This window comes from Balaenoptera borealis, assembly GCF_965194805.1.
Source record: "Balaenoptera borealis genome assembly, chromosome: 14".
Taxonomy (NCBI): Eukaryota; Metazoa; Chordata; class Mammalia; order Artiodactyla; family Balaenopteridae; genus Balaenoptera; species Balaenoptera borealis.
The window spans coordinates 44,845,377-44,861,491 of NC_138875.1; the positions used below are offsets into that span (position 1 = coordinate 44,845,377).

Consider the following 16,115-nt stretch of genomic DNA (forward strand, 5'->3'; position numbering starts at 1 on the left):
GGCAATATCATTCGTTTGCTGAGGGATACAGACAACGAAGTCCACCTATTCATTATTATCTCAGTACTCAACACAAGAAACTTTGTCACTCTTGATTGCTAATATCTTGAAAGCAGAGAATCTTTTATTTCATGAATTTATTTATTTTTAACCTTTAAAAACTTTTAAATTGCAGTTATAGTCAGCCCTCCATATTGCAAACGCGGAACCCGCGGATGCAGAACCCACAGATACGGAGTAAGACGCGCCTCACCATTTTACATAAGGAACTTGAGAATCCACGTATTTTGGTTTCTGGGTGGGGGTGGGGGGGAATCTTGTAATCAACCCCCTGCGGTTACGGAGCGGTGACTGTATATACAAAAGCAGAGTAAACAGTACAATGAGCATCCACATGGCCAGCACCCAGTTTCAACAACTGCCTAGCACACACTTTTCTTTTTCTTTGCTCCATTGCTTCTGAAGGGGTTTTATCCCATTTACACTTTACTATTGTTAATGCTTTAGTTATAGCAGCATTTGATTTTTGAGAATTTCCCTAAATGTTTTTTTAAAAAAATTGAAGTACATTTGACATACAATATTTGTTTCAGTACACATTTCTTTTTAAATAAATTTTTAATTAAGGGATATTTTTAGATTTACACAAATATTGTAAAGAGGGTACCAAGAGTGCCTTTACTCATTTCCCACTAAAGCTAACATTTTATTTTTATTTATTTAAAAAAATTTTTAATTAATTAATGAATTTATTTATGGCTGCGTTGGGTCTTTGTTGCTGCGCGCAGGCTTTCTCTAGTCGTGGCAAGTGGGGCAAGTGGGGTCTACTCTTCGTTGTGGTGCGCAGGCTTCTCATTGTGGTGACTTCTCTTGCTGCAGAGCACAGGCTCTAGGCACGCGGGCTTCAGTAGTTGTAGCAAGCGGGCTCAGTAGTTGTGGCTTGTGGGCTCTAGAGCACAGGCTCAGTAGTTGTGGTGCACAGGCTTAGTTGCTCTGCGGCATGTGGGATCTTCCCAGACCAGGGCTCGAACCTGTGTCTCCTGCATTGGCAGGTGGATTCTTAACCACTACACCACCAGGGAAGTCCCTAAAGCTAACATTTTAAATAACTGTGGTACATTTGTCAAAACTAAGATATCAAAATTGGTATATTTAGATAATGCACAGTTAACTAAATTCCACACTTTATTCAGATTTTACTGTTTCCACCACTAATGTCCTTTCTCTGTTCCAGGATCCAATCTAGGATCCCACGCTGCATGAAGTTGTTATGTTTCCTTAATCTCCTCTGGTCTGTGACCATTTCTCAGGCTTTCCTTGTTTATGACCTTGACAGTTTTGAGGAGTACTGGCCAATTATCCTGCAGACTGTTCTCTCATTTGGATTTATCTGTTGTTTTTCTTATGTTTAGAACCGGGTGATGTGTTTTTGTAAAGAACACCACAGAGTGGTGGTGAAGTGCCCTTTTCCTCACAGCATATCAGGGGTACATGACACTCACCTGACAATATTTGTTAAAGTAGCCTTTGTAGGTTTCTCCACTGTAAAGTTGCTGTTTTTCCCTTCACATGCTGTATTCTTTAGAAATGAATCATTAAGTCTAGCTCACCCTTGGAGTAGGGATGCCGGGAGGAGAGAGGTTAAGCTCCACTTCCGAGGGGAGGGGCATCTATATATATTATTTGGAATTCTTTAGTAAGAAAGATTTGTCTGTTCTTCCCTCATTTATTTGGTTATTAATTCAATCATTTTTATCAGCTTGGACTCATGCATATTGATTTTATTCTGCGGGTTATAATCCAATACCATTTAATTTATTTTATTGTTTAAATAGTTCCAGCTTTGGCCGTTGAAAGATCTTTATGGTTAGATTCTGTGTCCCTTTGACATGTCCCCATGTTTTGTTTTTTGAGCTCTTTCTTACTGTCTAGTATTACAAGATGCTCCAGGCTCATCTTGTATTTTCCCTGTCCTAGCTTTAGAATCAACCATTTCATCAAGGAGCCCTGATTTCTAATACTGAATGGTATTTAGAAGCCAAGATCTGGGTGTGTAGGTGTAGCACACACATTATAAAATTGTTTCCAGTCTCCTCAGCCACTTTAAAGGGGAGGGAATAAAGATAGAGCTTTTCTTTTTAACTTTGTTGTTACCAGAGGCTGTGCTTTAATTATTTTTCAGTAGCAAAAGGTTCATCTAAACTTAATTAACTCCCAAAGGTCCCATCTTCAAACACTATCCCATATGAATTTTGGGGGGGCACAAACATTCAGTCTATAACAACGTGTAAGAGAATTTGGCCAATGAGATATCAGGAGAGTCTGGAAAAAGATTCTTCTCTCTGATAAGAAGAAAAACATATGCATAGCCTCTCTTTTTACCTGCTTCTGGAGACTGCTGAGCAAGGATGTGACATTTGGAATCGCAATGGCCATCTGTGACCATGAGTAGAAAGCTAATAAAATGGCAGAGAAGACAAACTGAAACCATAACATCTTTGAGTTACGAAATTGGTCAAATCTGGAGCCACCCCATCTCCTGACCATTTGTTATGTGATATTAAACATTCTTTTTAATTAACCTTTTAGTTGGGTTTTGGTGCTTACATTTGAAAGCAGCCTAACGTGTACCATTTTTCAGAGTTATTATACAAATTAAAAGAAATAATACATAAATGTATTTATTGCAATGACTGGCACATAGCAGGCACTCATTATGATGGTATTTCCTCATTTCTAAGACTTGCATTTTCCTCATCTTAAAATTTCTGAAATCTGGATTTATCCATGCCTTCAATTTCCCAAGCTCCTGCAATGTTCCTGTCCTCTTGGATTCTTACATGTTGGGGAGAGAGACGAAAGTAGGGTGTGATAAAAGTTGTAAAGAAAATTAAAGCAGGGCCAAGGTGGTAGAGAGATTCAAGACTGTGGGGAGGCTCTGAGAAGAGGTTATATCTGCATAGAGACCGGAATGGGGTGAGGGAGCAAGTCAGGTGGAGCCCTGCAAAAGGAATAGCCAGACCAGGAGGTGGGAATGAGAGCGCCATGGTCAAGGTGGTGGTGGTAGAGGGGAGGGATTCAGTGAAGACGGTGTCAGGGTGCCGGTTATGTTTCTTGATCTCGTTGCTGGTTACATGGTATGTTCGGTTTGTGAAAATTGAGTAATTCAGTACACTTCACTAAAAAGTTACCAAAATTGATGTGCACCTTAAAGCTGAGGGTTTTTGGAATCTACCTAATAGTACTGCTGTTTGCATTTTAGAGCATCTATTGCAATAGCCTGTTTTCACAGACACTTAATAAAGACATGATAGACTGAAATATTTGCTCCACATTCATGGTACAAACAACCCAAGAGAGTTGTACCAATATTTTGTCAGTTGTGGAACTGTTTGTTTATTTGACTAAGGAAATAGTTGAGGTCTTAACTACTCCTTCCTAAAGTAAACGATCTGGATGTTTCCTTAGGAATGTGTATCTCACAGCACACATTCTTGATTTAGGACAGTAGTTCTCAGTTGGGGGAGATTTTGTGCACACAAATTCCCCCACCCCTTTCCTGTGACATCCTGTGGTCACCTGGGATATTTGGTAACGTGTGGAGACATTTTTGCTTATGAAACCAGAGTGCGTGTGTCGGGGGCGGGGGAGGAAGTAAGTGCTACTGGCATGTATTGGGTAGAGACCAGAGAAGCTGCTCAACATCCTACAATGCACAGGACAGCCCCTCCCCCAACAAAGCATTATGTGGCTCTAAATGCAAAGTGCCAAGGTTGAGAAACCCTAACTTAGACCATGTTTCTCTGATTGCAAGTTACTGTGATAGCTAGGGTCAAGAAGGTCATGCAAGTTCTGGAGGACCATGGATTTATGCAAATTTCCAAACTGGTAGCATATTGCAGACAATATAAATGGAGTAACTGACACACTCTGTCTTCTGTCCTCCATTCCCACTCCTTCCCACTTCCCTTTGAACATTTTCAGTTCTGTAAGTTTGAGTGACATCCCGTGGGGATGTTGTAAAAGGATTTCAAGCATTGGAAGGATGTCTGGACAAGGTGACCATTATGGTTTCTCCCAACTATGAAATCTGCCATTCTTTTTTCTCACAAGGAACTTGGTGATAGAAAAATGTCATGTGTGACATGCCTTTAAGACTGAAGATGAAAAGTAAGCTTCTAGTCTCTGTAGTCAAAGAAGTAGTGTTTTTAGATGAACCAGAAAAATCCTTCAAAAGCTTTCCCAATTTACTGAAGTTTAGAAAAAATTTTTTAAAAAATTTCTACCGTTAGATCCCATGCATCCTGTAAAAACTGGCCTTCTTGGTAACTGGAAAGAAAATAATTTTCTTTCTTTTTTTTTTTTTTTTGCAGAGCCATGAGGGAAGGTCAAATATCACTGAAAAAATACAATCAATCAATGACTCTGTTCCCAAGGTCGGCACCTTTAGAAAAGACTTCCTGCTCTGAAGTCACCTTGATGAGTTTAACAAACAGAATCCTGGAGGACTTACAAGTCATTGATGACAGTTCTTCCTGGCTAATAGGCTGTCGGCCTGAAGTAGAGGCTTTTGAAGCTTTCTGTTGTGATTCTATGAGTCCAAGGTTAGGTGACCCCTTAAACTTTAATATCTCAGACCAATAGATAACTTACTGAAGATGAGATGTAGAGGGGTACAAAGTAGTTTAAAATATTGTTTTAGGGGCTTCCCTGGTGGCGCAGTGGTTGAGAATCTGCCTGCTAATGCAAGGGACACGGGTTCGAGCCCTGGTCTGGGAAGATCCCACATGCCGCGAAGCAACTGGGCCCGTGAGCCACAATTACTGAGCCTGCGCGTCTGGAGCCTGTGCTCCGCAACGAGAGAGGCCGCGATAGTGAGAGGCCCGCGCACCGCGATGAAGAGTGGCCCCCGCTTGCCGCAGCTAGAGGAAGCCCTCGCACAGAAACGAAGACCCAACACAGCCCAATAAATAAATTAAAAAAAAAAAAATGCTGTTCATTTAAAAAATATATATATTGTTTTAACTTTGAGGCATTATAATGGCTTATTGTTTCCATTCAGCCAGAAAGAACTTTAGCCTACTTTAGCAGGGTGGTCAACGGATGATCTTCGGTACCCAAATAGAGGTGACCTAACACATGCCCGCTGTTGCTCGTCAACCTCATGCCCACCCCCGACAATCACAGAAAAACCTGTTACTTCCCTTTCCTACCCACCCTTCCAACCACGCAGAATGTTTTAAAATTCTGTTTCTCCCTTTCATTGTACAGAAGGCAGAATAAGAAATTGCTCTTAAGGTCCCTGGCTTACACCCAACCCATTCTTAAAGCGTTTCCAGCTTTGGCTAAAATAATTTAAAGGAAACAAAACGAGATAAAATAAAGGTCGTGGATGCCACTTGTTTATTTCCTCTGATTACATATCCTGAATTTTCTAATTGTATAGACAGAACTGGTCCTCAGTAGACCCTGTATCCACAAGAAGGTCTGATAAACCTGATGTTAGACTTATGTTAGAATTTCACCTATCATACTATTTTCCTCTTGTCTTTTTTTTTTTTTTTTTGAAGGAGGAGAGGTGGTCTATAAAATTTCTTATTTTATGGCTAAACATTATACCATATTTAGAAATTCCCAACTTAAAAATCCAACTTATAAATGACCCATACATAAGTACAATTCCTAGGGCAGCCTCACTCAGCTAGTTTAAACATACATTTGTTTTCATGGCTGCTGTTTAAAAAAACTCAACAACCAAGAAAAGCAATATTTTGAACTTTAATTTTTCAACTCTGAATTTGAATTTTAGATAGTAAAATTATATACTTTAAGTCTGACATAAATTCTATAACTGATCATAAATTCTATAAATTGATCATCATCTTTTGCCTGCTCTTCAGATGTTTGGGCTAATCTTAATGTAATAAATATGATTTGGGGTGAGTCATATTGAAGTTAACTTTAAAGGGGGAGATATTTTCCTTGGAAACATTTACTGGTGCCAAGAATTTTAAAATACAGAGTTAGCAATGCTGTGCTACACTTGAGTTGTTAGAGCATGTTGTGAACTGTCCTTTCAAGTTGCCTTTTGTGTAATCATGGACAGCTCCTATTTTTAACTTGGCATAGACAAATAAACAGAAGAGCCAAAAAAGTCAACATTATTTTATTTAGTCAATTTCCTTGGCCCCTAAAACATTAAAAAAAAAAAAATCAGAGTTGCTAATAAATAGCTAAAAGTGGGCTTTTTCATATTTAATCTTCTTTTTCCATTCCCAATTATTTTCTAATAGGGATGTTAATAAACAGTGGTTCTCAAACTTGAGTGGCACGTGAATCATCTTGTTGAAACACAAGACTTCTGAGTTTCTGATTCAGTAGGGCTGGGGTGGGGTATAAAAATCTGTATTTCTAACAAGTTTCCGGGTAACGCTCATGCTGCTGGTCCAGAGACCCCACTTTTGAAAACAATTGTGTAAAATCACAGAGTAGCAAAGGAAAGGGAAGGAGAGCCTGCATAATTCATAGACTGGAGAATTAGCCCTTGATTACAGAGATGTGTGAAACGATATATTCCAAATAAGGAAATTCAGCAACTGAGTTATTCCCATCACAAGAAGATTTTCCACTTTACAAGTAGTAATCAACTACAATAAAATTGCTTTAAACAGTGTTTCCTCCTGGTTCATACCTCTTCTTCTAGCTGAAGATTTACTGATCCTGAGCATTTATCATTTTTGAAATACTTTACCATTTTATTGGTGTTTTCTATAATTGCTACAAATGCTTTTGGAATCAGGCAAAATACAAGCCAATCTGTAAAATATATCTTTTCAGATACATCTACATAATACATAATTTCTTAAACAAAAATGATGGGCTGTCTCCACCCTTTTGCTGCAATATATTCCTGAAAATTACACTAAAAAATAGAATGAAGAAAACCAGATTTCTTCCCCCCACAGAAGCTTAAGAAAACGAAGAACTTCAAATTGTCCTTTTTCATCACTAGATGGCACTGTCCTGTCGGTAAGTCAAACCGCAGGAACTACCAGAAACTGACCAACAATTGACTCCAAGGTCCAAAGTGAAAAACAGGCATTTTCAATTGGCTTCAAATAAGTGGACTGGCAAAATTGAACTGTGAAAAATCAATGGTTTTAGAAAGTTGTTTAGAATACTTCTGCAGGACTGTGCAATTAGGCAAATTTCAATTTACATTTCTTCTTTTTTTCCTTTCTAGAATGATTCTATCTTGTAATGAAACTGAACCAATTATCTAGTTCCAGAAGTTCAGGCCTTACATATGACTAACTATTGAAAACTGCTTGTAAAGGAGGTCACAGTGATGCCTTTGGATTGACAGAGAGGCATTCGGTGTCGGGGGACTTGGGTTCTACCCAGATTCATCCATTAATAACATTCAGTAAATCCAGTTACTGGCACACAGTGGGTGCTCAAAAAATGTCAAATTAGTTTCCCTACATTCTCCTTTCCCCCACTGTAGGCTTCATGATAGTGGGACAGCTCACAAGCATCTAGAAGGCTGTTTGGCATATAGCGAAAGCACACCTAGTAATTGCCGAATGTGTTAAAGGTCAAACAAAAACTGAACCACCCACACTAGCTGAGCGTTAAATGTTTCTTCTAAACAAATGAAATTCAGATTATTATCCCACCTTTTCCCAAACATAGAAAGATACATTAGCTTTTAGGTTTTTAAAGGATTCTTCTGTGTCCAAGGCATTGAGCTAGTATAGATAAATGGTACGTAGATCCTGTTCTAAAGAAGTTTAGCAGGAGAGATAAAGTGTACATAAATTACTATAACAGAGGTAGAAAAAATTCATTGTATGAAGGGCAGCTGCAAAAGCAGTTCTGGGGAGCTCAGAAAAGGCAGAAATGACCTCCTTCTAGAGAAATGCGGAGAGGTTTAGGTGCGGGAGCAGATGGGAGGCGGAAGTAAATGATCTGCTTTAAAGACCGCACCGGCCAGAACTTGCAGAGGGAGGGCAAAGAACAGGAAGGCGTGCAATTTGACACCTAGACCGTGTGTCGGTAGTGAGTAAGAAAATGAGGACAAAAAGTTGTGCTAAGGATCTTCACTGATCCTATAAGGGTCAGCTTCTGATGAGGGATACTATGCCCCCAGAGCTTCGGAGAGATTTTTTTTGGCAGTGCTCCACGACGAGAGGCAGGAGACAGTTTGAAGGTTAAATAAGCCAGAGCAGATGTGATGAGGACCCGTAATAGGGTAATGGCACCGGGATGGGTGGGTGGAGGCAACAGTCTTTCTGGGGACGACGTTAGTGCTTGGCAGTGCCCTGCGTGTGGAGGATAGGGGAAGGGATCAGAGGGTATCAAAATTTTAAGTCTGAGGAGCTCGAAGGATGCGATTCTCAGAGCACAGCCTGTAGAAATGCTCAGCTAGAATCCTGGGGAAACGCTCTGCGTAAGGAGGAAGCAGCAGGCTCTCGAGAGCAGGGCGCTGCGGCTCAAGGGGCAGGGCTTACCGCGCGGTCCCAGGGGCGCGCCCCTCGGCCACCGCTGCTACCGGCCACGCTCTGCCTCCCCCACGTACCTGCTGTGCCTCCTGGTGATGTGAGTACAGCATATCCTCCGGTGCCGGGTGGGAAAACCACCGCAGCCTCCCGGAGGTGAAAGGACCCCCAGCAGAGTACTATGGAAGCAAAGGAAGGAGATATTTGAAAGAAGAGCCGATCGACAGTGTTAGAACAAGATGACGATTGAGCTTGGCCCCCTGCCCCATTTCCCAGTTAGCACTTTTGGGGTGTAAGGAGGGTGGATCTCCAACATGAGGGAGTTTATGGGCCACTTATTTGTGTATTTTTAGTTCGTATCGTAGGGAACTTGAAAGAGTAGTGGGATGGAGGTATTTTAGAATAGGGGAAATGGGACCTCTCTCTTCTCGTCTGCGCCCAAATCTGCCTTCTCATTCCATCAGCCAGGCGGCACCTGCTAGACTGATGAAAGGAATTCCCATGAAGGTGCGATTTTGAGGTAAGACCTAGAAAAGTGGCACAGAGTAGGTGCTCAATAATACTTGTTGAATAAATGAATGTATCAAGGCTTAATCAACTGAGAGGATATTTGCATTTTAAAAAGACATAGGTAAGTAAGATGAATCCCTGATTAGAATCTCTCACTATTTGCCTATCACCATTTCTCAGCGGGGGAGCTATTGGCATTTCTGATAGGAAAAGTCTTCCTGAGTGGCCAATTTTTTCTTGAAGGTTCTGTTCGTTGCTGGAGGTTTAGCCACCCTGCATTTGGAGTACTAAATGCCAGTAGCGTCCTGCACCTTGTGACAATCAAAACGCCCCTTTCACACCCTTCCCACCACACCCCCGACCCCGACATTTTCTTGAGAACCCTTGTTCCCAAACCAACCCTCCTGCCAGGCTGCACCCTCCCTCCACAGGACTGTCTGGGCTTTTCTGCCGTCTTTGGTCACAGCATCCCAAATTCTGGAAGGTTTTTTTTTTTTTTTTAATAATGAGGCAAAATTGTACCCAGTTGACTACCATCTCTTCTTTCTCCACCCCTTCCTGACCAACTCAACTAACATTCATCTTTTCATTTTCTTTATGATTTGAACACCTCCCTAAAAACACTCACTTGTCAATTAAGCCTTCTGTGGCTTCCCTTGGTATCAAGAAGGCTGCAGACATCTTTCAGCATGTCGTTCTGCTCTGCATACTGTGTTCCAGCTACATGGACTCTTTCTGTTTTTTCAAGGAACCATGCATCCTTGTCTTCAGGCCTTTGCATATGCTCTTCTCTCTACCTAGAACATTCTTCCCCCTCTTTCTCTTCATATCATGTCACCAGTTTATAATTATTCTCAAGTCTTAGCTGGGATGCTGAATGCTGGGGCTCCTTCTGCAGGCTCCATGGCACCGTGTGTTCTTTTATCATTACCCTTCTTACCATCACCCATTTGGAATTTAGCCATTTACTTGTTTACTAGACTGTGAGCACCATGAGGGCAGAACCCATCTGACTTTTTACTGGTCTCCCAATGTCTAGCACACGGTCTAGAATTGAGCAGGGAATCACTAAATAGTGGTCATATGGGGTTAGTTCCTACTTAGTTTATTTCCTTGTGGGCATCATTCATCTTACCATTAGACTATGGTACAAATCCTGGTGTTCCAGCTTCCTTCACCCTAACCATCAAGCTTTGCATATGATAAAAATCTCAATAAATTTTAAAATGATTTGAAGTAAACAAAAAGAGTGCAATGTCATATGTGGTATACATCTGAAACTTTAAGATAAACTTAACTGAGAAAACAATCTTTCATCATATGTGGACTGTATGTTTGAAAAGTGTTATCAGCTGTTAAAATCTGTGGCACAATGAAAGACAGAAAAAAAGCTGTGATTGAGAAATGCTAAAATTGATCTAAAGCTCATTTACAATTTCAGTTAAGCTTTCTGACTTTTACTGCAATCTGGCGGTTTTAAAAATATGAACCCCTATTCAATGTGTAATTTCTTTTCCATATAAATATTTGTATGCTTCATTCATGAATAAACTATTTTGCAAAATTTAGATTGGTATTTCTCTCACACCTGTCTAATTATTAGATTAACTGTGAAGTTTCTAGCGATATACATTTCTGGACTTTAACCTTGGAGATTTTAATTTTGCTCATCAGGTATTTCTAATGATCAGGGAGAATGTAAATGAAATTAATGCTCATGTCTTTTTGTAAAGTACTTTCCCCTAAGTTTAAAATTAAAGAAACTTCTGTTAAGAGTTGCCATTTCCCCATTACCTATTAATTTTTTAGAAACAAAAACAAGTGTGAAATCATACATTTCTAAAATCCCTGAATATAACTGATTATTCTTATAAGCGTCAATATTTACCATCTCACTTATACTTGAGTTTATTCTAAAATCTGTTATCCACTTGCATATTAGAACCTTAAGTATAACTCCAAAGTTGTTGATAATTTATAGATAGTTGAACCAACTTGTTATGGGTTAAACTGTGTTTCTCAAAAGAAGATATATTGAAGTCCTAACCCCCAGTACCTCCGAATGTGACCTTATTTGGAAACAGGGTCTTTGCAGATTTAACCAAGTTGATGTCATTAGTGTGAGCCCTGATCCAACAGGACCAGTGTTTTTATAAAAAAGGGAAATCTGGACACAGACTCAGACATGCACAGACGAAGTCGATATGAAGAGACATAGGAAGAATGCCACGTGAAGACAGAGGACTGGAGTGTGCACCGACAAGTCAAGGAATCCTAGAGATTGCTGGTCAACCGCCCAACCCCAGAAAGAAGCAAGGAAGGAAACCTGTAGGTTTCAGCCCACACCTTAATTTCAGACTTCTGGCATCTAGAACTGTGAGAAAATAAATTTCTGTTTTAAGCCACCCAGTTTTTGGTACTTTGTTATAGCAGCCCTAACAAACTAACGTATTAGTAGACACAACTGTTCACAGTATAATTTGCTCCCACTGAATCTTTAAAATGTAGTTTGATTTTGAAGGACAAGCTTAATTAGTCAAAGGCAAAATTGAGGCAACCACCAGAAAATCTCTCCCCCAAGTGCCCTCTTTAGCAGGGTGTTGAAGCCTGTGGACCTCTTCTCAGAATAATGTTTTTAAATTTATAAAATAAAAAACATCGAATTATGAATGAACTCAATTATATTGAAAGTTAGCAGAATTCTTTAAAAAACACCAATTTGTGATGCAGTCATATCATGTACTTCATTATCAACACATTAAGTAATAAAATATAGTAGAAAGTCTATTAATGATGAGAAAAATGGTAGTTTAAGATACCTATAGTATTATGTGAAAATATTTGTGATTTCTATTGTCTAAAGTCACAAGTACTGCTATGCTATTGCAGTGTCTTTCCTACACATAATTAAAGAAATGTTAAATTTCAGTTAAACATTTGTGAGAACAGGTACGTAATTTATTCCCAGCCATGTCTAAGGACCTTCTGAATTCTATCTATGGACCATTTGGGAGTCGGTAAATCCCAGGTAAAGAACCCTTGGCGAGGAAAGGTTCTCTGACTTTATTTACACTATTACCTCTATTTCCCATTTTGATAGAGTTGGGCTCTACCTGTGTGATAGCTATGTGGGTGTCACCCAACATCTCGCTTCTGGTTTATCTCCCTGAACTTCAGAGGAAACCTAGAGACCACGTATCATAGACTCCCAGCAGCTAAGGTTCTGAATGTGATTTAGGTTCAACCACCAGCATCTACATGAGATGTGAAAGAAGGAAGTGAAGCAGAAGCTACGTGTCTGCTGTTCTTGCTGGCCAGCATAGATGTGGATGGAGCTGGGTTTTTGCAGCTATCTTACTCTGGGCTCTGGTGTTCATCTAGTAGATTCCATACGAGATTCATGGGTACCAAAACGCAGAGTCCTGGCACATTTCGTTGGTATGCATCCTAGTAAACGTGGCATGGTTCTGGAGCTGGCAGCAAAAGTAGCACCCGGATCATGGCCATTTCCACACTGCCGGGTGGCGGTGTTGGTTCCTGATCACAGGAGAGGCAGCAGCTCCCTAAGTGCTTAGGCTCTGCTGGATGGCTTTGAAGTCATTACTGACAGCTCAAAATGGAGTGTTTCCAGTCCTTGCCACACGGATGCAATCAACACAATGCCCTGAAATAAATATCTTCCTGCTTTAACTAGCTAGAGTGAATTCTGTGACCTACAACTGAACTCTGACCCATACGCACTACAATTTCTATTACCTTCTATAAATGAGCTGTGTCCTGGAGAAGTACTTCTGTCAGCATAGCTGCTTTCAAATATTCTTCACTAAAATCTATACTTCCAACTTCAAACACATCAGGGGCAAAATGCTGAACTGCCCACTGTTCTTTGACCAAAAATAAACATACTCAAATTTATAGCATGCAAAGTATTGCAGAAAATACAAAGAAGTGTCCAAGAGTTTTGCTTATTCAGTTAGTTATAATCACTTTTTAAAGGAGCAGTCACTGCTCAATAAAGTAAAAATACTGAATTGCTAAAGTAAAAAATATGCCTAAATTATATACCTATTTCTCTGTAAATGTACTTGAATTGGCCTGCTTGTTATATCGTTTGAGAACAAAGGCAATTTCTTTTCTAGGATTTAATATTTAACCCTCAAACTAAGCTAGGTGCTCTGCTAGTTTTGTAATCTCCTTAGTCAGGAAGTACCATGATGAGGGAACTAGTTGCTTTGCTACTCTGGAGGCCAAAAAGGAAACCACAAATTATCTTTGAGAAGTTTTATTAACAAAATAAACTTGAATTGAAAATTACCTCAATGACTTAGGCAAAATGAAATGGATAAAAAGCATGAAAATTAACTGGTGTGCCAAAGGGCCGCAGGTCCTAAACAGCACGCAAGTGAGAGTTCACTGAAATCCCTAGATTTCATTAGTCATGTTTCTTCCTGTGTGATATATATATATATATACAGGAAAAAAAATATTTTCCCTCTTTCATTGTAATTCTGGGATAGAGAAAAGGCAATCTTTTGGAAGTTAGCGGCTTCAATACAGAGAATGTACTTGTAGTTTTTATTTTCACCATTATATAAGAAAGCAGTATGATTTTGTACCTAATCTCTCTGAACATACATTTGTTAAGTCTCTGGAAGGTGAATACACACCTAATATGAATAGGATAACTGTCACTTTATCAAAACCCATCTAGCAAACCCTTACAAAGTAGATACATTTCTTAATTATGTACAATTCCTTTAACAAACAAAACAAACATATTTAAAAACCCATCTGAATGCAGAAGCCAGGCGTAAGAAATGCAGATCGAGAGACGGAACACTGTTTGCCAGTTCCTTTAAGAACCTCTGAAAATCCCGTTTGACTGTGGCGCTGCCTATCGATTTTCTGTAATCTTTTAAAATGAAAAAAATCTTAAAACTATTACATATGTTCATTACCTTTAGTACTAGGCGACTGTTTTAAAACACCAACAAGTTTTAACCAACAAGTTAAAACAAGTTTGAGAACTTTAAGTTCAGACTATATGTGGGTGATTTCAAGAGTAACGTGGCTTTAACCAAAAAATTACGCTTTGTAAAATACATTAAAGAAACTATTTGGGGCCCTTTCCTGCAGTCTAGGAATACAGGTGTTTCCCCAGGTCACTGCCGCGCCCAGGTGGCGGGAGCCCCGGGAAGGAGGCGCGGCCGCTGCCCCCGCAGCCTCCATGTTGCCGTCTGAGGAGACTCCGGACAAAGCCCTCGACCTCCAGGAAAGGTGTCCCCGCTCCAGGGCTCACTACACCCGCGGATCGCAGATACAGAAACGCGCCAGGGCTTGTGCGTGGCGGCAAGAAAAACGGAACGTCAGCCAGCTTCCCACGCCCGCTCCTTCCCAGCGGAGCCCCAGGGTCCGCGTTCGCCGCCGCCTGCTCGGCCCTTTCCCACCTCGGGGCACAAAGAGGGAGCGCCGGGCGGGCCGATCCCTGCCCGGCGGAAGCGGGCAGGTCGGGGCGCGGGCCGGGCGCCCGCAGCTGCCCAGGCCCGCCCGAGGCTCCGCGCCCCTGCTCCCCGCACTTACCAGGAGAAGCAGCAGCGCGCCCCCCGCGCCCAGCGCCATCGCGTCGCAGCCTCCGTCTCGGGCCGCCAGCACGCCTCGGCGCCGCCGGCTCCCCGCGTCCCCGCGCGCGCGCACCCGCTCCTCCCCGGCGCCCCCGCCCCGAGGGTCCCCTCCCCCGCGGCGGCCGCGCGGCCCTGCCCGAAGGCGCGGTTCCAGGTGTGGCCTCCGCGAGAAAATGGAGCCCGGAGCCGGGAGCCCGGAGCCCTGCCGAGCTGCTCGCGCTGAGGTGGGACCTGCGTGGAGGAGGGAGGCGCACGGTGGACTCCCGCCCCCCGCCGCACACGCACCTGGAGCCGTGACGTCCCCGGCTTGGGGACTTGGAGTGGCAGGCCCCGCCCCGCCGTCCTCCCCTCCCCGCCCCGCTCGTCGCCGGAGGGTGGCCCGGCTCTGCAGCCGAGGCCCGCGGCGGCCAGTGAGCCGGCCCGGCCGCCCGAGGCCGCCGGAAGGTCCAGCGCTTTGTAACTGTGCGCGAGGCCCAGGTGGCGCGGAGGAGAAAGACGAGTGACGCTCGGACCCGCGTCCTCACCGCGGCCGGGTGCGTGGGGCCAGCTCTCCGGGAGCGAAGGTTCTGGAGCAGGATTTCAGGTGGTTATCTCCGCGAAGGCTTCTCACCTCTTCCCCTGGCCCCTTCAGTGCTTCCCACAGGTTTGCCGCTTGTCTGGCTCAGGGAGAAGCGGTTATTAGAAGAATCACACATGATCCAAACGGACAGTTCTTCGACCCCTTGTTAACTGGCCTCGACTGGGAGAAAACTCTAGAGGGGTTCAGGGAAACATATACGCTTCGATAGGATTTACAGAATCTCTTACACAAAGCATCACTAGAGGTCAGAATCCTCTCTGCAATAGTTACTTAGCTGTGTGACCTGGACAACCTCTCTGTGCCTCAGTTTCCAGATCTGTCAAATGGGATTAATGGCATCCAACAAATAGGACTGTTGTGAAGATTAAATCAGAAAATCTATATGATGCGTTCTGTAGTGTCTAGCACATCCGGGTTCAACAAACAGTGGTGTTGTAATTATTTTTGCAAGTGTAAATATTAAGTTGGATTCTTCTTGTAAAAACAGAAACTCTAGAATCAGCAACAGATTAGGAAACTTCTAAGAAAGGCTAATTATTGACAATGAAGTATTGGAAGAGCCTATAAAAGTATAAAGGGTTGATTTGCTACTAGAACGAGACATTTGGCATCAGAGTTGGCCAAAATAGCAGAGTTCCTCTTGTGGTTAAAAGTGCCTTCCTCTCCCTCCCCCAGTATCTCCTACCCTTCTTTCCCCAGTTCGAATCTTGCCCCTTTTCCAGATCCAGTACAATGGCCATCTCTGCCTTAGTCCCTTTCTTCCTAAGCTGCCAGGGACCACTCCCTCTTTGAGTTGAGAACCACATCTTCCTCTCTTTAGGAAGTAAATGCAGAGTGACTTTTCTCATAGTGTTACTTAAGTATCAGTGGCTAAACTGAGGACTCAGTATCTAGGAGGAGTGT

At 42.2% G+C, this 16,115-nt stretch overlaps 1 protein-coding gene across 1 annotated transcript in view; it reads right to left on the bottom strand.

The window, feature by feature from the left end:
• Positions 1-14,886, bottom strand: part of DSG2 (desmoglein 2) — a 48,571-nt gene extending 33,685 nt beyond the window's left edge. The window contains exon 1 of the mRNA XM_082354201.1: positions 14,592-14,886. Within this exon, the coding sequence (XP_082210327.1) occupies positions 14,592-14,630 (39 nt within the window). The 5' untranslated portion in view covers positions 14,631-14,886. The remainder of the gene's footprint in view (positions 1-14,591) is intronic.
• Positions 14,887-16,115: the final 1,229 nt, after the last annotated feature.